The 24,044-nt window shown below is 41.6% G+C and overlaps 2 protein-coding genes across 3 annotated transcripts in view; one reads left to right on the plus strand and one right to left on the minus strand.

The window, feature by feature from the left end:
- znf410 (zinc finger protein 410) overlaps window positions 1–11,015 on the plus strand; it is a 44,421-nt gene extending 33,406 nt beyond the window's left edge. For both annotated transcript variants that reach the window (XM_048599821.1, XM_048599822.1), the window contains exons 9-11: window positions 1,811–1,933; window positions 6,976–7,122; window positions 8,877–11,015. In XM_048599821.1, the coding sequence (XP_048455778.1) occupies window positions 1,811–1,933; window positions 6,976–7,122; window positions 8,877–9,019 (413 nt within the window). In that variant the 3' untranslated portion in view covers window positions 9,020–11,015. The remainder of the gene's footprint in view (window positions 1–1,810; window positions 1,934–6,975; window positions 7,123–8,876) is intronic.
- Window positions 11,016–15,467: 4,452 nt separating this feature from the next.
- fam161b (FAM161 centrosomal protein B) overlaps window positions 15,468–24,044 on the minus strand; it is a 20,400-nt gene continuing 11,823 nt past the window's right edge. Inside the window, exon 7 of the mRNA XM_048599823.1 lies at window positions 15,468–21,287. Coding sequence (XP_048455780.1) covers window positions 21,149–21,287 — 139 coding nt within the window. The 3' untranslated portion in view covers window positions 15,468–21,148. The remainder of the gene's footprint in view (window positions 21,288–24,044) is intronic.

A 24,044-nucleotide genomic window follows, 5' to 3' on the forward strand; every position in this document is an offset into this window, starting at 1 on the left:
GGGAGTGGAATGCCTCATCCTGGGAGCAGATGCGGCGGAGGCGAAGGAATTGGGAATAGGGGATAGCATTTTTGCAGGAAGGTGGGTGGGAGGAGGAGTATTCTAGGTAGCTGTGCGAGTCGGTGGGCTTGAAATGAATATCGGTTTCTAGGTGGTTGCCCGATATGGAGACAGAGAGGTCCAGGAAGGGGAGAGAGGTGTTAGAGATGGTCCAGGTAAACTTAAGGTTGGGGTGGAAGGTGTTAGTGAAGTGTATGAACTGTTCGAGCTCCTCGTGGGAGCACGAGGCGGCGCCGATACAGTCATCAATGTAACGGAGGAAGAGGTGGGGTTTAGGGCTGGTGTAGGTACGGAAGAGGGATTGTTCCACGTAACCTACAAAGAGGCAGGCGTAGCTTGGGCCCATGCGGGTACCCATGGCTACCCCCTTTGTCTGTAGGAAGTGGGAGGAATTGAAAGAGAAGTTGTTGAGTGTGAGGACGAGTTCGGCTAAGCGGATGAGGGTATCGGTGGAGGGGGACTGGTCGGGCCTGCGGGACAGGAAGAAGCGGAGGGCCTTAAGGCCATTGCATGGGGAATGCAGGTGTAGAGGGACTGGACGTCCATGGTAAAGATGAGATGTTGGGGACCGGGGAATTGGAAGTTCTGGAGGAGGTGGAGGGCGTGGGTGGTGTCACGGACATAGGTAGGGAGTTCCTGGACCAAGGGGGAGAAAATGGAGTCGAGATAGTTGGAGATCAGTTCGGTGGGGCAGGAGCAGGCGGAGACAATGGGTCGACCAGGGCATTCAGGTTTGTGGATTTTGGGAAGGAGATAGAAGCGGGCAGTGCGAGGTTGGGGAACGATGAGGTTGGAGGCCGTGGGTGGGAGGTCACCTGAGGTGATGAGGTTGTGGATGGTTTGCGAGATGATGGTTTGGTGCTCAGGGGTGGGGTCATGATCAAGGGGGCGGTAGGAGGAGGTGTCGGAGAGTTGGCGTCCGGCCTCGGCGATGTAGAGGTCAGTGCGCCATACTACAACTGCGCCTCCCTTGTCCGCGGGTTTTATGGTGAAGTTGGGATTGGAGCGGAGGGAGCGGAGGGCTGCACGTTCTGCAGGGGAGAGGTTAACACCCTTAGTTGAAGGGTCAATAATAAGAGGGCACACTTTTAAGGTGAAAGGTAGGAGATTTAGAAGGGAGTTGCGGAACACCTTTTTCACCCGGGGGAAAGAAGGTGCACTATCTGGGAGGGTAGTAGAGGTGGGAAATCTCTCACCTTTTCAAAAAAAAACACGGATCCCCACTTGAAACGTCATAATGTTCAGGACAATGAGCCAAGTACTGGAAAGCTGGACTAATGTGATTTTAGCTTAGTTTTGGCAATACAGACTTGATGGGCCAAAGGGTATCTACTGTATCATTCTAAGAATTTTTTTTCTCTTTCTCCACAGATTCTGCCAAACTTACTGAGTTTTTCAGCGCTTTTGTTTTTATTTCAGGTTTCCAGGGTTTGCAGTACTTTCTTGTATACTATTTCTTATATATAAATATATATAAAATATTGAAAGATATGAGACATTATCCCCACTTGAACGTCCTCCTATCTCTCCTCGTCTGTCAGGTTAACTCTCTGTTCCCTTCTGTCTTTCTCAAGCCCTGAGCCTTTCCTGTGTTTGCTCTGTGCCTCAACAACTCCCTGTGGTAGTGAAGTTCACCCTGAGTAAAGCACATAAAAGTACTTTTGCACAGAGGGCACCATGCTCATGGCTGTGAGGAAATGGCATTGAAACAAAAGTGGGGATCCTAAAGTGATTTTTCAATGGATTGCAGGTGAGAAGCCTTACCACTGCAGCATCTGTAGCAAGACTTTTTCTCAGAGCGGCAGCAGGAATGTCCATCTGCGGAAATACCACAATGTCCTCGTGCCTGTCACTGACCAGGAAGAAGCCAGAGGTATGTGCTGGTGGTGGAAGGGATGGGTGGATTTCATGAGGGCCCCGAGTGTTAGGAAAGGAGCATTTTCCTAATTACTAAACTCAGTTGCATTCATAGACCATGAGGCCTATGAAATAATAGTTACGACTCAGGCTGTTATGTGGCTAGGAGGGGAATTTGCAGGAAGTGGCATTCCTTTGCATCTGCTGACTTGTATTTGTGGATGGTCGAGGTTGTAGGTTTGGAAGGTGCTGCTGCGGGAGCCTTGGTATGTTGTTGCAGTGAATCTTCTAGCTGGTACATCGTGCTGTCACTGTGCAGTGCAACTACTTGTTTTTGAGCTTCTTGTGTGTTGTTAGAGATAGTCATCCAGGAAAATTGAGAACACTCCATCTTATTCCTGGGTTGTGCCTTTTAGATGGTGGACAGGCTTTGGGGAGTTAGGACGTGAGTTACTTGATGCAGGATTCCTAGCCTCTGATCTGCTCTTGTGGCTATAGTGTTTCTATGGCTAGTCCACTTTTCTAGTCGATGATAATCCCTGGGATGTTAATGATGGAAGTTTCAGGGATGATGTCCAATGTTAATATTCACAGGGACCAGTAACCTCCTTTGAATAAAAGGAATCCACAGGTCAACACAAGGGGAAACACTATCCTCTTCTCTTGATTAAAACGAGTAGTGGTAGGCCAAAAGATTTGGAATGTGTTCTGAAACAAGCAAAGGATTACTAAAAAAAAGGGACAAACTTGATTACGAGAGAAAACTTTCAAATATGAAAAAGACTGTAAAATCTTCTACAAGCATGTAAAAAGGAATAAAAAAGGCAAATAGAATGTTAACCTTTATTACACGAGGATTTAAGTCCACAAGTAGTCGACCATATAGGACAAAGCAGTCCACTTGATTGGCACCACAGCCACAAACATCCACTCTCTCCACCACAGATGTTCAGTAGCAGCAGTGTGTACTATCTACAAGATGCACTGCAGACATTCATCAAAGATCCTCTGACAGCACCTTCCAAACCCATGACCACTTCCAATAGAAGGAAAAGTGCAGCAGATATGTGGGAACACCACCACCTTGAAGTTCCCCTCCAAGCCACTCACCATCCTGACTTGGAAATATATTGCCGTTCCTTCACTGTCACTGGGTCAAAATCCTGAAATTCCCTCCCTAATGGCATCAACCCACAGCAGGTGGACTGTAGCGGTTCAAGAAGGCAGTTCACCACCTTCTCAAGGGCAATTCAGGACAGGCAATAAATGCTGGCCCTAACCAGCAACACCCACATCCCGCATTTGAATAAATTAAACAAAAATCAGTGCTTCAGTTGTACAGAAACTTGGTTAGACTATACCTGGAATATTGTGTCTCTCATCTCAACAAAAGATATTATTGCCATAATGGGGAGTGCATTGGAAGTTCACCAGAGTTGTACCCAAGATGGCAGGACTGTCTTATGAAGAGAGATTGGAAAAACTGTGCCCTTTATTGCCTAGAGTTTTGAAGAATGAGAGATTATTTAATTTTTAAAACCTACAAAATACTGAATGGGATAGACAGACTAAACACAGGTTAAAATGTTTCCCCTGGTTGGGGAATCTAAAACCAGGGGAAATGATTTTAAAATAAAGCAGATGCTATTGGAGAGCAGTTTTTCCTCAGAAGGTGAATCTTTGGAGTTCTCTACCACAGAGGGCTGTGGAAACAGTCTTTGAGTCTGTTTAAAGTAGAGTTTGATACATTTCTGAATACCAATAATGTAAAGGTTTCTGGGGATAATGTGGATAAAAAGCATTGAAGGGTTTGATCAGCCATGATTGTATTAAATGGCAGAGCAGACTTGACAGTCTGAACAACCTACTCTTGTTCCTGAATGAAATTTGATCTCTTAAAAGTTGAAACTGGGAAATTCATAATGGGAAATCAGAAAATGGCAGAGACTTGAACAAGCATTTTGTATCCACAGTAGAAGATACAAAAGGCATCTGAAGAATACAGAAAATTAAAAGACAAAAAGGAGGAGGAGCCTGAAACAATCGCTGTCATTTGAATGTTTGGAAAACCTAATGGGACTAAAGACTGACAAGACCCTGGACTTGATACCTACACTCTGGGATCTTAATAGATGTGGGTGTGCAAATAGTAGATACATTAGTTGTAACGTTCAAAATTTTCCCGAAATTCTGGAAAGGTCTGAGTGGATTGGAGCAACATCACTATTTAAGAAAGGAGGAAGATAGAAAGCAGGAAACTATAGACTAGTTGTAGCCTAACATCTATTATTAGAAGAATGCTGGAATTCATTATTACGGAACTAAGAGCAGGAAATTTGGAAATTCCGCGTACAATCTGGCCGAGTCAATATGGTTTGTGAATGTGAAATGATCAAGATAACTACAATCTTTAAGTTGATGGATTGTAACTAGTGGAATGCCATAGGGATCAATACCTGGGCTGCCACTGTGTATCATCTATATTAATGAATTTGAAAGAACAATTGCATTATTGCCACATTTGCGGATAATGAGGGTAAGAAAGTAAATTGTGAGAAGTGTACAAATAGTCTGCAAAGGGATATATGTAGGTTAAGTGAGCAGGAAAACATCTGGCAGATGGAATTTGGTGTGAGAAAATAAGAGGAAAATGTGGAAGAATAGAAAAGCAAAATAATTATATGGCAACAGTCTGCCGAATGTTACAACACTGGTGTGTGTCCTTGTACATGAATCACAAAAGTTAGCATGTAGGCACAGTGAGTAATTAGGGAGGCCAATGAAATGTTGGCCTTTCTGTAAGGGGTAATTAATGTAACAGTAGGAAGTCTTGCTACATCTGTCAAGGACATTGGTGAGACCAGACCAAGTGTAGTATGTGGTTTTGGGCTTTGCACTTTGCCTGTATCTTCTGACAGCCCTGAAAGGTTCACATTCCACTGAGGAAACGGGATGGAATGACATCATTGCGGTACTGGCATGGGAAGTGTGCATGTACGTTTTGCACTTGAGTACTGAGAATGTTTATGTCAGCAGGCCCTCTCTTTTATTTAATGAGGGATACTCGTTATTCGTTCTGAGGAAGGGTCACTGGACCTGAAACATTAACTCTGTTCTTTTCCTTCACAGATGCTGCCAGACCTGCTGAGTTTTTCCATGCAACTTCTGTTTTTGTTCCTGATTCACAGCATCTGCAGTTCTTTTGGTTCATACTCGTTAAGGAAGTGGTTTAGAGAAGGTTCGCTCGGCTGATTTCTGGGATGAAAGGGTTGACTTTTGAGGAATGACTAGGCTGTTAGGGCTAGTGCTCACTGGATTTTAGAAGAATGAAAGCTGTCCTTAGGGGACTTGACAGGGTAGATGCTGAGAGGATGTTTTGTCTTCTGGTGGAATCTAGAATAGTGTAGGCACGTTGTACTCCTTGTTTCAAAGGTCAAGTCGTCATAGGGCTGCACCCTCATTTGGAGAGATACAGCTGCTGGTGAGTTTAACCTGAGGGTTACCACACCTCGGGTGGGGGGAAGAGTTTGAGAAGGATAGTCCTTCATGGTAACCTCAGTCTATGCAGGAATTGAATCTGTGTTGTTGATGTCACTCTGCATCGCATAGCTGTCCAGCCAACTGAGCTAACTGGTCCTAAAACCGTCGCCAGTCATCCGTCTATCTAATGAGAGAGCAGCCCTATGGTCTGGTCGGACCATGGTGACTTTATCATTCCTTTTATTTCTTGTTTTATTGGTAAATAGCACTGATTGAAAAGGGTGGATTCAATTTACTTGAAAATCTCATGCAGGTTTATGTAATAGTTTAGATTATAAGCTGCAGTTAGTTACAGATGCCTGTATGCAATCTGCTTCCAGCATTGCTTCTGCCCTTGTGGTTTTGTCCTGGTCCTTAACTTATTAGCACACCCAGTTCTGAATTATTTTAAATCATATGTTCAGACATATTATAAGACACCTCCAGGGCTGGTGGCCAAGAGGCAGAAACCTTATCACTGTCCACAACAGTGCTCTCATAAATGCAAAGTATATTAATCTCCCCTGTGCCATTTCTCTATGTTAAGAATCCTGTAAGTATCTGTTGTTATTGTTGATTTCTATATGGAATCATAGAGTCCCTACAATATGGAAAGAGGCCATTCAGCCCATCAAGTCTGCACTGCATCTCTGAAGAGTATTCTTACCGGGACCCAGACACCTACCCTATCTCTATAACCCTATATTTACCATGGATAATCCACCTAGCCTGCATATCCCTGGATATTGTGGACAATTTAGCATGGACAATCCACCTAACCTGTGCATCTCTGGACTGTGGGAGGAAACTGGAGCACCCGGCAGAAACCTACGCAGACATAGGGAGAACGTGCAAATGTCGAACATTTTGATCCTCACTGAGATCAGATTGCCCAAGAGAGATCATGGTCAGTTTGAGCCTTTGGAGGAACAATTGTGTTTATTGTTGCGTACTGAAAGGTGAGCCATTGGCTATCCAGCCATTTGTGTCTCAGTGGGATTGGAAAGCTCAATGAACATGTGAACTTGGAACAGGACTGAGCCATTTGGCTCCTTGAGCCTCTGCTCTGCCATTCATGAAGATCGTGGCTGATCTGATCGTGGTCTCATGTCCACCTCTCTGACATACCCCATACCCTTTGAGTCCCTTGTTGGTCAGGAATCCATCTGTGTTTGCCTTTGAAAACATTCTATGACCTTGCTCCCTGTGAAAAAGGAATTTCTCAGACTTCCAAACTGCTTCATTTAAATGGAAAGCCTCTATGCCCTAATTCTAACCTCTTCTACATGGGGAGAAAGTCCTTCCAGTATCCACCTAATTAACTCAACTTGGTATCTCATGAGTTTCATTCAGATCACCTCTCATTCTTCCAAATTCCAATGGACACAGGCCAACCCTGTTCTCATAAGGTAACCGCCTTATCCTAGGCATGCTATCTCTGGCAAATGGTGCCTACTCTGTCTTGGTGGAGGTTGCTATATCATACACAGCAGCTTTTCCAATGACTAACTTTACTTTTCTCCCCAATTGTATTTTCAGAAGCGACTCCATTGGCTGACACTGGTGCAGGAAATGAGCCAGAGGTACCTGCTGGACTTCCGGTAGCAACAGCTACTGTGACAACGCCTACAAGTTTGGAGGCTCAGCCTTTAGTGTTGCCGCCCAGTATACTTGGAGCAGAGGAGGGTGTGTATGCAACAAGCCAAGATTTAAAAAAAAAAATTAAGTGCAAATGTTTTGCTTGTTTTGTGCATGTTTATTTCTTTGTTAGCCCATCCTGTCCAATGTCATGCACCTTTCCTTGCCTCTCAGGTGCACTGGATAATCCTGCTCTTAGGTCATGAGCTAACGGCTACTTTCTGTACCTGCTTCTCCCAGGTTGACGTGCTTTATGAGTTTTCCCTCTCTGTACCTTCCCTTGTTGTCTGTTGAACAAAGCAGTTGATCCTTAGGTTCATGCATTCTTGGTAGAACATTCAACTTTTTGGAGGGGAAGAGTTCCAGATTTCCACCACCCTTTGCAGACAGGGTTTAAAAATCAGGACTGTCCCCTTTTAAGGCTGAGATGAGATTGGCTTTATGTTGTCTGAGTTGTAGGTCTTTGGAGCTCAGACTCCAGTAGGAGTTTATAAGGTTTTAGAGTAGATTTGTATCTCGGGTTGTGCATGTTGTGGTTGGTTGGCTCGCCGAGCTGGTTTGTTGTTTTTCTGCAGATGTTTCATTACCCTGCTGGGTAACATCATCAGTACAGCCTCCAATGAAGCACTGGTGTGTTTTCCCACCTGTTATTTAAACTCTGGTGAGCGTTGAGCTGGATTACCTCACTTCCGGTTTTCCTTCGCAGTGGAGTGTATATGGGATCGAGCTCTATATGTTTGTTGATGGCTTTCTTTGTGGAGTATCAGGCTTCTAGGAAGACTCCTACGACCACTGGGCATCAGGGTAGCACACAAACCCACATCAACTGCTCACCTGAACCAAGGACCCACTACCCACTATGGACAGGACCAATGTCAAATACAAGATTCCCTGCAGAGACTGTGACAAACACTACATTGGACAAACAGGAAGGAAATTAACAACAAGGGTACACAAATGTTAATGGGCTACAAAAAGACATGACCAATACTCACGCATCTCTATCCACATGGATAAGGAGAACCACCAATTCGACTGGGACAACACCAGGATCCTGGGACAAGCAAAGCAAAGACAAGCACGGGAATTCCTCGAAGCTTGGTACTCCATGAAGAAAGCCATCAACAAACACATAAAGCTCGACCCCATATAGACTCCACTGCGAAGGAAAACCGGAAGTGAGGTAATCCAGCTCAATGGACTCGAGTTTAAATAACAGGCGGGAAAACACAACGGCGCTTCATCAGAGGCTGCACTGACGATGTTACTCAGCAGGGTAATGAAATGTCTGCGGAAAAACAACGAACCAGCTTGCTGAACCAAGCAACCACAACACCAGTAGGGTTTGTTACCGAATACTGTTAAGACAGAGGAAGATAGAACCTTCGCTAACAAGGGAGCCCATGGTTATCAGGGATAGGAAGGAAAATGGTGTTGAGATGATAATCAGAATAACCTTGATCTTCTTAAATGGTGGAATAGGCTTGAACGCCAAATGGCCTACTCCTGTTAATAATTTGTCTGCTTGTATGAAGAACTGCCTCTCAGTACCTTTGATTTACCCAGTTTTTCTTTGAAGGTCATGCCTTTTTTTTTACCCCCTGACTCTGCCCATGGAAGGAAATAGGTTCTCTCTGTCTGTCCCACTAATTGTTTTAATCATCTTAAATGACTCACTAATCACTACAAATAGTTTGTAATGAAGGGAATACCAGCCTCTGCTCAACCTGGCTTGATAATGTAACACTTTGTGAAGAAGATGTATTGAAAGTTGTCTTTTTTTTTTGTTTCCTTCCCACCAGAAGTATTACCCGAGAATTCTCCTTCAGTTACTGGCTCAGCGACCACTGCATCCGTTGTTGTTCTACCGCAGCCGCACCATCTGGTCACCATCGCCACCGCAGGACATTCTTATGAGGAAGTAGTCACTGTGATAATACAGTGAATGCAAGTCAGCCCCTTTTATGAACAGAGGCTGCTCATCCCAGAATGGGTTAAAAAAACGTATCGCAAAAGTTAAGCTACTGCCTGAAGAACTGAACTGTTCACTGTGGTGAACAAATTGCCCTTTCAAATTTACTAAAATAACTAACCTGAGAGTAGGTTCACCCTTTGAGTATGAGTGTGAGAAGTGCAGTGGTGGGTATTTCTTTTTTTTTAATTCTTGTTCTTCCTGAAGTATTTGCCCGTGATTGCAAAATCCCTGCCTGAAAGAAATTAAGCGCATTTTAATTTCTTCTCATCTTTGGAGCCGAAAAGAAAAAGACTTGCCTGGTATTTATTTAAATACAATGAACTATTAAATTTCACTTGCTGCATCAAAATGAACTTTGTTAGCCAGTGACGTTCTCAATAACCCAACCTGTAGATCTGAATACGTAAGGGGCATTCTTAGAATCTTCTGTGTATCCTGTTCTCCATGCCCCATGCTCAGAAGATTGTCTTTCAAGGTTACATTCCAATGAAGTTACTTGTATTCTCACCTGAGCTGTGTTTCACATCTTGAGAGTGACAACAAGCCTAAAGCAGCAAGGGGCCTGTGGCTACAAGTGACAGAACCAACTTCGCTTTTCCACTGAGCCAGTAGGTCTAGTCATGAATTTCATTTAAGGTTTTGTGTGTGCGTTATTAAATATCTTCCAAACCCAAGACTTTCCCTCCTACTGCCCTAGAATTAGGTTTGAGCGTTTCCTGCGAGAGTGAGAGTGAATTACCGATATGACGTGCACAAGTGTTATACTTCACGTTAAATAAAAGATGGTTATGCCACCAGGGCTGTGACCTGCATTCGGAGTACTTTGAGTCTAACCTCTCAAATGCAATGTGGTTGAGGTAGTAGGTCAGAATTAGGGCATAGCACTGTTCAGATCTTGCTGCAGTCTCCTCCACACTCCGCTTCTCTCCTGGACTAAATTGTTTTGAAGATGCAATGAACAATGGTACGTGATCCTGCCCACAGTGGAACCAAAACTCAAATGAAAATTTACTGTGCACCTCCAGTCGGAATACTTTTACAACAGTAGACAACTCTGGGATCTTTATATGATGCAAAGGAAGCGGTCGCTGCGAGGAATTTACCAAGCAGATGGAACTGAATATGATTGAAAAGCAGAGCCTCTACCAGACTTGGTGGTTGAATCATTGTTTTGTTAGTGAGCCATATAGACCAACATTTCCAAGACTCGATCTAGTTTTTTGCTGAGTTAGGCAATAGAGTGGCAGATCAGCTGGGGAATCTGCTCCTGATCATGATTTACTAACTGCCTGATCAAATGTAACACGAGGTGACAACCAAATCAAGCTGGGCTGCAATTTTCCTAATGTTGCAATAGCCCAACTCACAAACAATGTCCATTCAGATAAAGCGGGGTGGGAGGGTTAGTGGCTGGTGTCCATGGAATTGCCTCTTCCCAGTACTGGAGGGCAAATTAGAAATGCAAAAAGATTTTGGTTTGGGTCAAATGCTCATGTAATGTCTTTGAATGTGGCACTGCAGAATTTAGAAATATTATTGTAAAATATATATATATGAAAAATATATATATAGTGCACCAGTAATGGAGATGTCAGAAAGCGTTGCAAACCTTGCCTTGCAACTGAGGTGGTTATGACCCTCTACAGTATCAGTCATTACGTATTTCAAGGTGCGATATTCCATATTAGGGAATTTTGCACGGAGTTTCAGGCAATATTGCCAGTAAAAAGCAGCATTGAACTTATTTTTGGCTCTTTGCTCATGCCTAATTTCTTTTGAGTCTTCAATTTTGTTTTAGTTCAATTTGCTTTTCTGGCATCTATTTCAAGAGGCCTTGCTGTTCTCAGTGATGGATGATTATATCAATGAACAAAGACACGGCATTTTTCCGCATTAGGCTTTTGAAGCAGAGTGTTTTGCGTTTAAGGGTACTAATGTCCATTTTTAATAAACCATAAATTAGAAATGTTTGTGTATGAGTTTTTAATATTAATTATGAAATTTTCTTTTAACACCATATGTTGTGACCCTATACTGGGCTAAAGTATAATTTGTGGAAGTATAGATGATTTAGTATTAGAAGGCTGTGTGTTTGTGGAGTTTTAACAGGCACAGGCAGGAGGTCTGGCTGTGTTACTTTATCCTCCCTCATGGTTCACTGCTCAAGCACCTCTCTGGCTATGAATGTGTAGCTCTGCTTAGACCAATGAGCAACAGAAGCTACAAACTGCCTGTCCATACTGCTTCACTGTGACCCTCTGCTCTAGCCAACGTTTTCACATGAAACTTGGTCCGTAATGACCACTTTAGAAGTGCGCAATGTCTTTCTGTAGTTTGAGAATCCAGATTTGGTCACCCTAATTCCCAATGAAATTACGATTGGAATTCAAGCTATTGTCCTCTATACTTACAACCTTCATCGATCTGTCGTGTGTGATGGAAAACATGATTGAGGAGATGGCCGCTCCAAAGCTTAAGAAGGAGAGTTGGTGACTGCCAGATAGACCACAGAGAGCAGGACATTTTGGAGGAGGGATGGTGAACAGTCTGAGGTCATGGTCCATATCGATGAGTAGAAAAGGTTGAGGTCCTTCAGGTAGATTTTCAGGAATGAGGAAAGACATTAAGACTTCAAAAGTCATAATCTCAGGGTAACTAATGGTACCATGTACTAGTGAATGCAGAAATAGGAGGATAGAAGAGATGAATATGTGTCCAGAGAGATGGTGCCAGCAGCTGAGCTTTATATTTTTGGGCATTATGCTTAAATCTGGGATCCGTACATACCAATGGTTTGCAGTGCAACAAAGCTAGGACTAATGTTAGCAGAGATTTAAAGAACAACACTTCAATTAATAAGTCTTAATTTTTGAAGGTTAAAAAGTATAAAGTTTGATATAACCTAAGAACTAGGAGCATGGGTAGGCAATTCAGCCCCTTGAGTGCACACTGCAGTCGTGAATTTCAGATTCACGACCCTTTGAGAGAAGTAATTTTTCCTCCTCTCTGTCTTGAACATATCTTAAAACTGACCACTTGGTCTAGATTGCCCTACATTTGCTCAGTCCTTTGAGTATAGGAGTTGGGAAGTCATGTTGAGGCCTCTACTGGAATACTGTCCAGTTCTGGTTGCCCAGATATAGGAAGGATATTTTCAACCTGGAGAGGGTTGAGGTGAGATTTACCAGAATGTTGCTGGGTTTGGAAGATTTGAGTTATAAAGAAAGGCTGGATAGGCTGTGACTTCTTTCACTGGAGCATAGGAGGTTGAGAGACAAACTGATAGAAGTTTATAAAATAATGATGGGTATAGATAGAATTAATGGTAGTTGTCTTCTCCCTAGGATGGGGATTTCAAGACTAGAGAGCACGTTTTAAGGTGAGAGGAGAGAGATTTTAAAAAAGACGAGCGGCAAACTCTTTATATGCAGGGTAGTTCGTATGTGGAATTAACTTCCTGACGAAGTGGTGGGTGCAGGTACAATTACAACGTTTAAAAGACATTGGATAAGTAGATGAATAGAATAGATTTGGAGGGATATGGGCCAGGAGCAGGCAGGTGGGGCTGGTTTAGTTTGGGATTTTGTTCAGCATGGACTGTTTGGACCAAAGGGTCTGTTTCCATGCTGTATGATTCTTTGACTTTATGACTATGACTCTATGAGGAAGCATCCTCTGTGTTTACTTTGTCCCTTTTAGCATCTTACATTTCAATAAGATCTCCTCTCATTCTTCGAAACTCCGAAGAGCATAGGCCTAAACTGCCCAATCTGTCTTCAGAAGACAAGCCTCATGTCTCTGGAACTTTAAATTGTGTCCAAAGCGACTATATCCCTCTCAAATAAAGGAATCGAAACTGTATGCAATACTCTAGGTGTGGTCTCACTAATGCCCTGTACAATTGTAGCAATATTTTGCTGTTTTATATTGATCCAATAATGGTAAAGAAATTACAAATGCACAGTAGTTCCAAGTCAAGATGGATTGGAGGGTTACCTGCAGTTGGTGATGGTCCCATGCATCTGCTGTTGCCCTAGGTGGTTGAAGTTGTAGGTTAGAAGGTGCTTTTGAAGAAATCATGGTTTCTTGCTGCATTGCATCTTGTAGAATGTACACACATCTGCCACTATGTGTCAGCGGCAGATGAGCTGCATACACTTTCAGGCAAGTAGAGAATATTCTATCACACTCCTGACTTGTGCCTTGATGATGGGAAATGGGCATTGAGGAGTCTGGAAGTGAAATACTTTCCTCAGAATTCTCAATTTCTGATCTGCTCTTGCAGTCACATTTTTTAATGTGGTTGGTCTAGTTCACTCAATAGTGATGTTGACAGTGGGGTAACAGTGATGGTAACTGAATGTTAATAATTTGAGTAATTATTAATAATGGCAGCTGAATTTTGGTTGTTGACAAATGATTGGAATCAATTCTGAGATACACTACAACCCTGTTTTTGGAAGCAATTAATCAGGAAACTGAGTTCACAGGAAAGCAAGTTCTCATGAACTTGATTTGAAATTTTTGAGAAGGTTACCAAAATGGGTTGATGTGGTCTATATAGATTTTAGCAAGGCATTTGAAAAGGTTTCACATGACAGGCTGGAGGGAATCTGGCAGATTGGATCCAAAATTAGAAACAAAACAGAAATTGCTGGAAAGTTGCTCAGCAGGTCTGGCAGTATCTGTGGAGAGAAAGCAGATGGAACGTTTCAGGTCAAGTGACCCTCAGACTGGGATCCAAAATTAGTTTAGTACCAGGAGACAGATTGTAGTTTGTGTTTTTGTGATTGAGAGGCTGTTACTGGTGAGGTTCCACAGGACTCAGTACTGATCCCTTGTTCTTTGTGGTTTATACTAATGAATTGGTTTCAGATATTGTGGGAACGTTCAAGAATGTTTGCAGATGATACAAATTGGTACTGACCAAAAAAGCTGTAGGCTGCACAAAAGTATGGATTGTCTGGTCAGTTGACAGAAAGTGGAAAATGGAATTCAGTCTGGAGAAATGTGAAATCCATTTTGACAGGTGAAGAAAAACATAAATGCGATGTTACTAAATAGTGTGGATAAATTGAGGAAGTTTGGAGTATATGTCCACAGAACTTTAAAGGTAGCAGACAGGTTAATAAAAGTGGTTAAGAAGGCACAGGCTATGCTTTCCTTTATTAGCTGAGGCATTGCATGTCAGAGCAGGGAAGTTATTCTTGAACAATGATTTAGATCACATCTTGAGAAGTTTGATGGGTGGTTTAATTGAGGTGTGTAAAACTGAAGGCGGTGTGTAAATTGGGATGACCTATTTAAATCTAGGTAAAGTAATGGAAAGATTAGAGGGGAAATTAAACATTTTTTCAGCTATTGGGTGATAGGGCCTGACTCTCATTGCCTGAAAGGTGGTTCAGGCAAAAATTCTTATCACATTGTTGTGGGGGGGGAGAGAAGAAAGAAGAGGCAAGGCAGGGTCGATCAGAGGGCCGAAAGCCCCACTGCTATGTTATGTTTTCTGTGACTGCCTTGTAATTCTGATACAGGCTATGTTTGTAATACCACATACAGAATTGTAGATGATGTCCAAGGTATATTGAGTCAAAGTGTGCCCTGTTTCTGCTGTTGAATGATACTTGTTACTGAAATCAACTTTGGCATATCAATTAGCAACAAACAGCTTGTGAGCACTAGAAATGTATTGCTTCCGAACTGCAGTACTGCACTAGAGCACATAAAGGAAAACAATTCCTGATTTTATATGACATTCCTTTTCTTGTTTTACTTATTTTCCCCAAGTGTGCAGAGTCCCCTGGGTGTCTGCTAATGCAACTCCTTAACAGGAGCCACAGGAGAATTGCCAAATTTAAACACAAACACTTCCCTTAAGTGGGCACTGGGGGTGTTTTGCCTCCATAAGAATTGAATACCTTGTCCGTCAGTTACTGTATTGTTTTTCCCTGTCTCTCTGTGGAAGTATTTGGCTTTTTAAAAAATTAATTATACTTGAGTCTGGCTTTGGAGATGTGTAGCTTTATCCTGTCATAGAATGTAGAATCATTGGAGCACTGTTCCACTTTCATTTTAAACTAGCATCCACATTCTCTTAATTAAGGGAAGTGAACAGGGATAATTAGCTACATCTCCATCTGTTCCCTATGCGGGATGAGTAGAAACTGGGTCAAGGATTAAGCAGGAGTCATGGTTTGGAAACTGTGAAAAGGCTGTCTTGGGAGCTGGAAAGGAGCACGGTTGTCTCAGTAATAACAACATTTAGGTTAAGTGAAAGGAAGTGGGTCTAGTCCAGGGGACTCTTGATCACCCGTGAGAATACCTAGTAGGAAGAGGAATTGGTTCTTTGTAATGCATGTTATGAGCACATGGTTACCAGAAGCTAATCTCTTTTAAGAAGAAATAATGACTGAAAACAGACCATGACAAGATAATTTTATTTATAGAGATAGAATGGTATTTGCTTTTCAGAGTGAAAAGTTCTGTAAAACTTAGCACAACTGAACTTAAGTGAACAAGTGTGAGACAGACACCGGAACAACTGATGAGAATAATAATTATCCACATAAAGGTTGCTCCATTCTGTGCACTTGCCAGCTGATCATATATTACTGCAAAAATAAAGATTCTAAATTTGTGAAAATGTTATTAGGATCCAAATTGAGTAATATTAACAGACTTTTAATCAAAATTTATGATATGCAATTCGCATACACCATAGAAAACAAGGAGTGGACATCAATTTACATAGTGAATATCCCAATAAAATATGTATAATATTATTTTTCAAGAGAAATTTTAAAAAAAATCTCAATTGCAGCAACAAGACCAACAGGCAAAACATTTGATGTTTAAGAACATAACTGTAGTTTTGACTTTTCTGCATTCTGTAGCAAGGACTGATTTAGAGAGCTTCTAAGATAGCACAAAGGTGAAAATATGGACCACAGTTATGACATGCACAAGAGTTCATGTGACCATCAATCTAGTTCAATTATAAAACGAATACATTTTCCAGTTAAAAGTTGGATCCAAACATACACAATGTACAGAAACATCACATGAAACCAATTAAAGTAAGGAATGGCAAATCGGTTCAAAGATCTTGCTGTGGCACAACCGAATAATTTTTTTCTAACTGGGGAAGTAACTTTCTGAAGTAAAATTTGGAGACTTTTGAGGAGGGGAAAAAAGTGCCATCTTCTGGCAGTAAAGAGGTGGAATTATTGAATTTGACTGTGATGGGATTTTCCTTGATCAAAGCTCCGGCAAAGTGCCTTGCGATGTTTTACTATATCAAGGGTACTATACAAATATAGAGTGCAGAGAGAATGTTACTTCTGTGGCTAGAGTCTCATAGTTGAAGGAGAACAAAAAGTACAAAGTAGTAAAGGCAAACAGGTAGGATGTATTACCTCTCACAATCGAACATTTTTATCTCAATCTGGTTGTGTACAAAGATTATAATTTGAGACTTTCTTTTAAACTTGCACTTGACTGTTTCAGCATCTGACTTATTTGTGAAATGGACTCATTTTAAACTTTACTATTCAGTTCCCACAGCAAAACAATGAAGTTTTTTTATTGCTTTTTTTTTGGAAAAGCAAAAACCTAACTGACATGAAGGGTGGAATCTTTCAAGTTAAACATTTTTTTAAACATCCTGAATGGATAGTTATTCACTTTTTAATACCAGCAAAAAAAGTTACCATGTGGACATTTTATACAAATATTAATTGCTGGGTCCATAACTTAATAATTAGTAACCCAGCTGGATTCCATAAACATTAGCCAGAGGAGAAGAAACTTACTTATTAATGTGCTGAAACTGAGAGTGATATAGTTGTAAGAGATTGAGGGGTAGTCTGTTGTAGGTGTAGAGAGGCAGGAGAAACATCTCTTAAAATCTTTAGCATCTATAACTAAAGCTCATTAGATTGAGGGTAATGTACTGACATGGATAGAGAACGGATTCGTGGACAGAAAACCAAAGGTAAGATTAAACTGTTCCTTTTCCAAGTGACAGCCAGTGACTAGTAGGGTACTGCACGAATCAGTAGTGCTTGGACTCCAGCTATTCACAATATATTGAATTCTGTCATCTAAATCAATGTAATACCTCCAAATTTGCAGATGAGACCAAGCTGGAAGGATGCCAAGATGCTTCAGTATGATTTGGACTTCCTGAGTGGGAAAATGCAAGGCCGATGAAATGCATGGATAAATGTGAGGTTACCCACTTTGATAGCAAAAACAGGAAGGCTGATTGTTGTCTTAATGGCAATAGTTTGGGAAAGGAGGAGGTCCAATGAGACCTTGGGTGTCTTGTACACCAGTTGCTGAAAGTAAGCATGCAGGTGCAGTGGGCAGTAAAGATGACAAATGGTATGTTGGCCTTCATAGGGACAGGATTTGAGTACAGGAGCAGGGAAGTCTTGCTACAGTGGTGAAGCCACAACTGCAGTATTGTGTGCAGATTTGGTCTCCTTATCTGAAGAAGGATATTCTGGCTATGGAGGGATTCTACCAGAATGACTCCTGGGAAGGCAAGACTGACATATGAAGAGAGACTGAATTGGTTAGGATTATATTTACTGCCATTTAGTAAAATGTGTAGGGGGATTTCATAAAAGCCTATAAAATTCTAACAGGAGCAACAGGGTAAATGCAGGAAACATGTTCTCGCTAACTGAGGAGTCCAGACCAGAGGTCACAGTTGGAGGATATAGAGTAGGATATTTAGGACTGATGAGAAAAAAGTTTCTTCATCCAGAGAGTGGTATGCCTGTGGAATTCTCTGTCACAAAACGTGATTGAAGCCAAAACATTGAATGTCTTTAGGAAGGATAATAGTTCTTAGGGCTAAAGGGATCAAAGATATGGGGAGAAAACAGGAACTAGGTACTGAGGTGGACGATCAGCCATGATCCTATTGAATGGCAATGCAGTCTCAAATGGCATATTTTCTATGCTTAGGACTGTTTTAAAATCCATTTAGTGACTTTTGCTGGTTAGGTCAGCATTTATTTCCCATCTCTACTTGCCCTTGAAATATTGGTGGTGAGCTGACTTCTGAGCTACTGCAGTCCATTTGTGTAGGTACGCCAGCATGCTGTTATTTTGTCCCAGTAACCGAGAAGGAATGGCAATATAGTTCCAAGCTAGGATAGTATGCAATGGTATTCCTATTATGTGCTCTTGTCCTTCTAAGTCAGGACGGTGAATAGTTCGGAGGGTAACTTGCAGGTGGTGATGCTCCCACGTATCTGCTGCCCTTATTCTTCAAGATGGTAGTTGTAGGTTTGAAAGATGCTAAGGAGCCTTTTTTTTTTTTGCAGTGTTTCTTGCAAATTAACAAACTGCTCCTCCAATGTGTCCATGGTGGAGGAAGTCAAAGTTTGTGAATCTGGTGCCCATGAAGCAGCTGCTTTGGCCTGGATGGTGTCAAGCTTCTTGGAGTGTCACTGGCAAATGGGGAATATTCCATTACATCTCTGACTTGTGCTTTGTTGATAGTGGACAGCGGGAGAGCCTAGCAGTATTATCACTGGACTGTTAATCCAGACACTCGGGTAATGTTGAGGGGACCTGGGTTTGAATCCTGCCATGGCAGATGGTGAAATCTGAATTCACAAAAGAGTCTAAATGATGACCATTATCAGAAAAGCCCCTCTGATTCACTAATGTCCTCTAGCGAAGAAAATCTAGCATCCTTAACTGGTCTAGCCTACATGCGTTTGTCATTGTCTGAACCAAGATCCTAATGATGTCATGAGATAAGTAGCCATTGTGGAATCCAATCTGTGTGCCAATGGCTAAACAAATACTGCTTGATTGTGCTATTAATGACTCCTCCTGTCACTTTATTGTTAAGCAAAATTAGATGACAGGGGTTGATTTGCCCTGCTTTTTGTGTACAGGACATACCTAGAGAATTTTCCACATTGCCAGGTAGATGTCAGTATTATAGCTGTACTGGAACACCTCAGCTAGGGGTGTGGCAAGTTCTGGAGCACAAATCTTCAGTCCTCCTTCTGTAACATTGTTAGAGACCCACAATCTTTTTTTGTATCTTGTGCCTTCACAGGCTGTTTTGATATCACATAGAGCAAACCAAATTGATTGTAGACTGACATCTGAGATACTGGGTACCACTGAAGAGATCAAAATGAATCATCAACTTGGTACTTCTTGCTGAAAATTGTTGCAAATGCTTTAGCTTTATCGTTGCACACACATACTGGTTTCCCCTATGCAGATAGGGCTAGTTGTGGAACTGCCTCCTCTAGTGAGTTGTTTAATTTAACCACTCGTGACTAGATGTAGCAGGACTGCAGAGCTTTGAGCTGATCTATTGGTTCTAGAATCACTTAGTCCTATTTTGTAGCTTCACTGGTTTGATCACGGAGGTGTTCACTTGTCCCACCAGGAGATACAGAGGACACGTCTCAGATATAATGGAGAATATTCATCCATTTCTCCTTACTGGTATGTCCAAATCTCGATGTAGAAGAGTCTGGTGTTCAGGTGGGTTGCTGTTTCAACCATGCTTAGCTTGGACTAAACTGTAGCTTTTGCAATGTGTGTTGATTCTAGCATCAAGTTTAGAATTAGAATTAGCCTTATTGTCACATGTACTTAAATGAGTACAGTGAAAAGTTTACGAGTCACCACTTATGGCACCATCTTATGTACAGATAATTAAGAACAGATTCTTCGGTATAAAGTAGAAAAATTAAGTAGTAAAAAAAGTCCAGCAGAGGATGAAAATAGAAAAATAAACAAATAAAAAGTACACAATTTTACAATCCTTCCACCACAGTCCACACAGGGCCTTGCCTCCAGTCCTTGCGTGAGGGCCTATCCACGCAGAGTTGCAGAGTCCTGCTCTGGTACTGCTCTGGACTTGAAGAAGCTGCAATGTCACCAATCGCCAGAGTTCTGCCCAGGCATACCAGCCGCCTCCTGCTCTGGGCCCCCAGCTGCTGTCGTCGCTGCCTCCATGACTGAGCTCCCTCCAGAAGGTAAGTAGAGAAAAAAAACTAAAGATCTTTAAAAAAGGAAGAAAAGCATGAGATAAGAAGAAAGAAAAGCAGTCAGAGTGATCGAGCTCTAGCTCAGGAATTTACTCTGCCACTATCTTGGATTACAGTTTCCAGTCCAATGTGATCCAAGCAGGGAAAACATCCTCCCTGTTTCTAGTTTGTCCAGCCTGTTAGCATTGACAATGTGACAATGCTTATTAATGGCAAAATGATAACATTCCAGAACATGCATCATCTTGATGCTGATAGTCAACTAAAATCCTTACAGATGTGACTGCTGAATGTGTAAAAGGGCAGTTCCTTTGCTTCTTCAGTTACAGGATAATAGAATAGGGAATTACTGATTTTTAGTGTGCTTTTTCTAAGCTTAAGAAATTTATTTTTACCATTATTTAATAGTACAGGTGCGAAAGAGTGATCTGTTACCTATTATGCAATTAGGATATGTAAAGAATTGGAATGTTTTTATTTATTTTAAGGACATGAGAAATTTGAAGGGCGACGGGAGTTGGGGGTAGAGGTAGGGAAGAAAGAGAAAAGTAGGAAAGTACTAAAAAGATTTGGATAGTTCTTATAATTAGCTGGCTTACCAAGCTGAATAGCCTCTTTCCAAAAGACAGTGTGCTTTATTTCCTAGCTTATTAGTATTTCCATACCCAGCAGGGGTGTCCTTTGCTCAAGTACTTGATGCCCTTCAAACACGTCAAATGCAAAACGTTTCATTAAAGTACTAACGGACATAGACATACCTTGTGAAAAAAATACATTAAACTTATCAAAATTAAATTCAAATAGTTTGTCAATGCTATTTCAGTTATTTTAAGAGGTATATGTGCTTGAATTCTGAAATGATGTGTTTCCAAGGTACAGTGTATATTGTAATTGGCTCATATTATGCTTACTAACATGTCTACATCAAACCACAGGTTTGCAATTGTAAACCTAAAGTAGAAATCGATAATTTATTGCTGCCTTTCTTTTAAGTGAAGGCTAGAGCTATTAGTACTATTCACAGGTTGAATTTCTTACACAAGTGTCAAGATTATTTTGATTGTCAGAGTAAGGAATCGTCTTCTTGTTCTCCATTCTCTTCACCTTCATCCCTGTTCTGAATAATTTTTTCCTCATCTGCTTCCACTGGTTTGATAATTTCTGAAGGCTCACTTATCTTGTCACTCTCCTGTTTTTCACTGCTATAGAACAAAATAATGCAGATTGCTTTTAGTTCTTGATTAGAGCTAAGTAGCACAAGTGGGATCCTCAACAGGAATAGATGAATATGAAATCCATCCCATGATGTGAATTCGTTACATTTAAGACAGCAATCCCAGTGATTTTTTTCGTAAATCCAGTTCTGAATCATCTCACATTTTGGGGTTTTGAAAGTTCAGAACTAGATTTCACAAATGACTCTTAAATCTCATTATTAAACATGTCAAATTGCCATCCTTGCCAAATGCTAACCTAAACAAGTTATGTAGTTCCCATTCATGAATTAAAACTTCTGTATATCAATGACTTAGCACTTGGGTATCCAGTTTACCAGAAGATTTTAAAAAAATCCACAAACATGATGGGGATAAAACACATTGAAGCATTTAAATTAATAAAGGGTTTCAATAGAGTAGATACACAGTAACTTTCCTCTGGTGTGGAAAATCAAGAGGGGACATAATTTTGAAATTAGAGCAAGGTCATTTAAAAGAGAAGTCAGGAAGCAATTATGTTAATAGAAATCCAGAATTCTTTCCCTCAAAATGTGATAAATGCTGCAAGAATGGAACTTTCAAGGAGATTAATAATTGTTAGGTAAATTGATGGAAGGTGTCATCAACAATGCCATAAAGCAGCACTTGCTTAACTTTAACCTAATCACTGAAACTTGGTTTTAGTTCTGCCAGGGCCAGTCAGCTCGTGACCTTATTACAGTCTTGGTTCAAGCATGGACAAAAGAGCTGAATTCCACAGCTGAGGTGAGAGCAACTGCCCTTGACATCAAGGCCATATTTAACAAAGTGTGACATCGGGGGACCCAAGCAAAATTAGAGTTATTGGCAATGAAGAAAAATTCTTTGCGGGTTGGTGTCATGCCTAGCATAAAGGAAGATTTGGGGCGGCACGGTGGCTCAGTGGTTAGCACTGCTGCCTCACAGTGCCAGGGGCCTGGGTTTGATTCCCACTCAAGCAACTGTCTGTGCAAACTCCGCACATTCTCCCCGTATCTGCATGGGTACCCTCCAGGTGCTCCGGTTTCCCCCCACAGTCCAAAGATGTGCAGACTAGGTGGATTGGCCATGATAAATGCCCGTAGTGTTCAGGGATGTGTAGATTAGGTGGGTTTGGGGAATGGGTCTGGGTGGGATTCTCTGAGGGCCGGTGTGGACTTGTTGGGCCGAAGGGCCAGTTTCCAAACTGTATGGATTCTATGGCTGTGCTTGTTGGAGGTCAGTCATCTCTGCAGGAGTTCCTTAGGATAGATTTTTTTTAGTCAACCTTTTCAGAGATGTTATTACACACCTCTGGAGCAGGTGGGTCTTGAAACCAGATCTCTTGGCTCAGAGGTAGGGATGCTACCACTGCAGACTTGCTTGCCAAGCCGGTGTGTTTGGTTGCAGATGTTTCATCACCCTGCTAGGTAACATTGTCAGTGCGCCTTGGTGAAGCGTTGGTGTTCTGTCCCGCTTGTTATTTATCTGTCTCGATTTACAATCTCGTCCACAACCCAAGCTACAGATCTTCTCAAAAACGTTAATGGTACCACTGTATCACATAGGCTTCAAGTTCCTCAGTAGTGTCATCAGCCCAACCATCTTCGGCTGCTTCATAAATAAACATGCTTCAATCATGAAGATAGAAGATGTGGAATTTTCCTAATGATTGCAAAATGTTGAGCATTCTTGGTGATTCCTCAGATACTGAAGCATTTGTGTCCAATTACCATCACTGGTAATATTACCATTCCCTACCAGCAATGTCCTGCAGTTTACCATTAACTAGAAACCGAACTAGCCTAGCTATATAAATATTACGGATACAGGATAAGGTCAGAGACTGCAGTGAGTAACTAACCACCTAGTTCTCCAAAGCCTGTCAACCATCTACGAAGGCACAAGTCAGGAGTGTTACAGAATATTCCCCACTTCCCTGGTTGAGTGCTGCTCGAACAACAAAGGACAAAGTAGCTCATTTGATTGGCATCATTTCCACAAACACTCATTCCCTCCGTCATTGATGCTCAGTAACAGTGTATACCATCCTCCTTGGTCAGATCACGTGGTGCTATTAGAAAGTGGGTGGGGAAACCACCTCAAACACCACTATTTGTTGGCTCCCATACTGTAGACTCCTACTATTTCTAACATTCAAATAAGGAACAAGAGTAAGCCACTTGGCCTCTTGAGCCCACACTGCCATTCAGCAAGATCTGATTTTAACCTGAGCTCTAATCCTGCATAATTCCAGCATACAATCTGGAACCTACAATGTGTTACAAAAAGAACCAGTGTCCTACTCTGCAGACTAAATATAAAAGTGAAGAATATGCTGTTGTGGAGAGTTTGGGTCCCTTTATGTTGAAAACATTGGCCTGACCTTTAGTTCAGCTCTTCTGATCTTTTGCTGAAAAGTCACAAGAAGTGAAGTAAATGGCCTTTTAACTGTCACGTTGTTTCTCCACAGCTCCTATTGATTTTACACTAGACAACCATTTTTCATCCTCTCTATTTCTTTTGAAGATTTCAAGGATAACATGTACAATCTTGATTGTTTTATTGTTTCTCTGAGAAACGAACCACTTGTTCTCTTACACTAAAGAGTATCTGACTGAGGTCAGATGAGTGCATGGTGAATGATATGGGACTATTCTGAAAGGCAAAAACATGGTAGAAAAGCTGGGAAACAGTACTACTAAGCATCTCTTATCACTTGTTTCATGTGTTCATGTAAAGCCC

This window comes from Rhincodon typus, chromosome 8, assembly GCF_021869965.1.
Source record: "Rhincodon typus isolate 14 chromosome 8, sRhiTyp1.1, whole genome shotgun sequence".
In the NCBI taxonomy this organism is placed as follows: Eukaryota; Metazoa; Chordata; class Chondrichthyes; order Orectolobiformes; family Rhincodontidae; genus Rhincodon; species Rhincodon typus.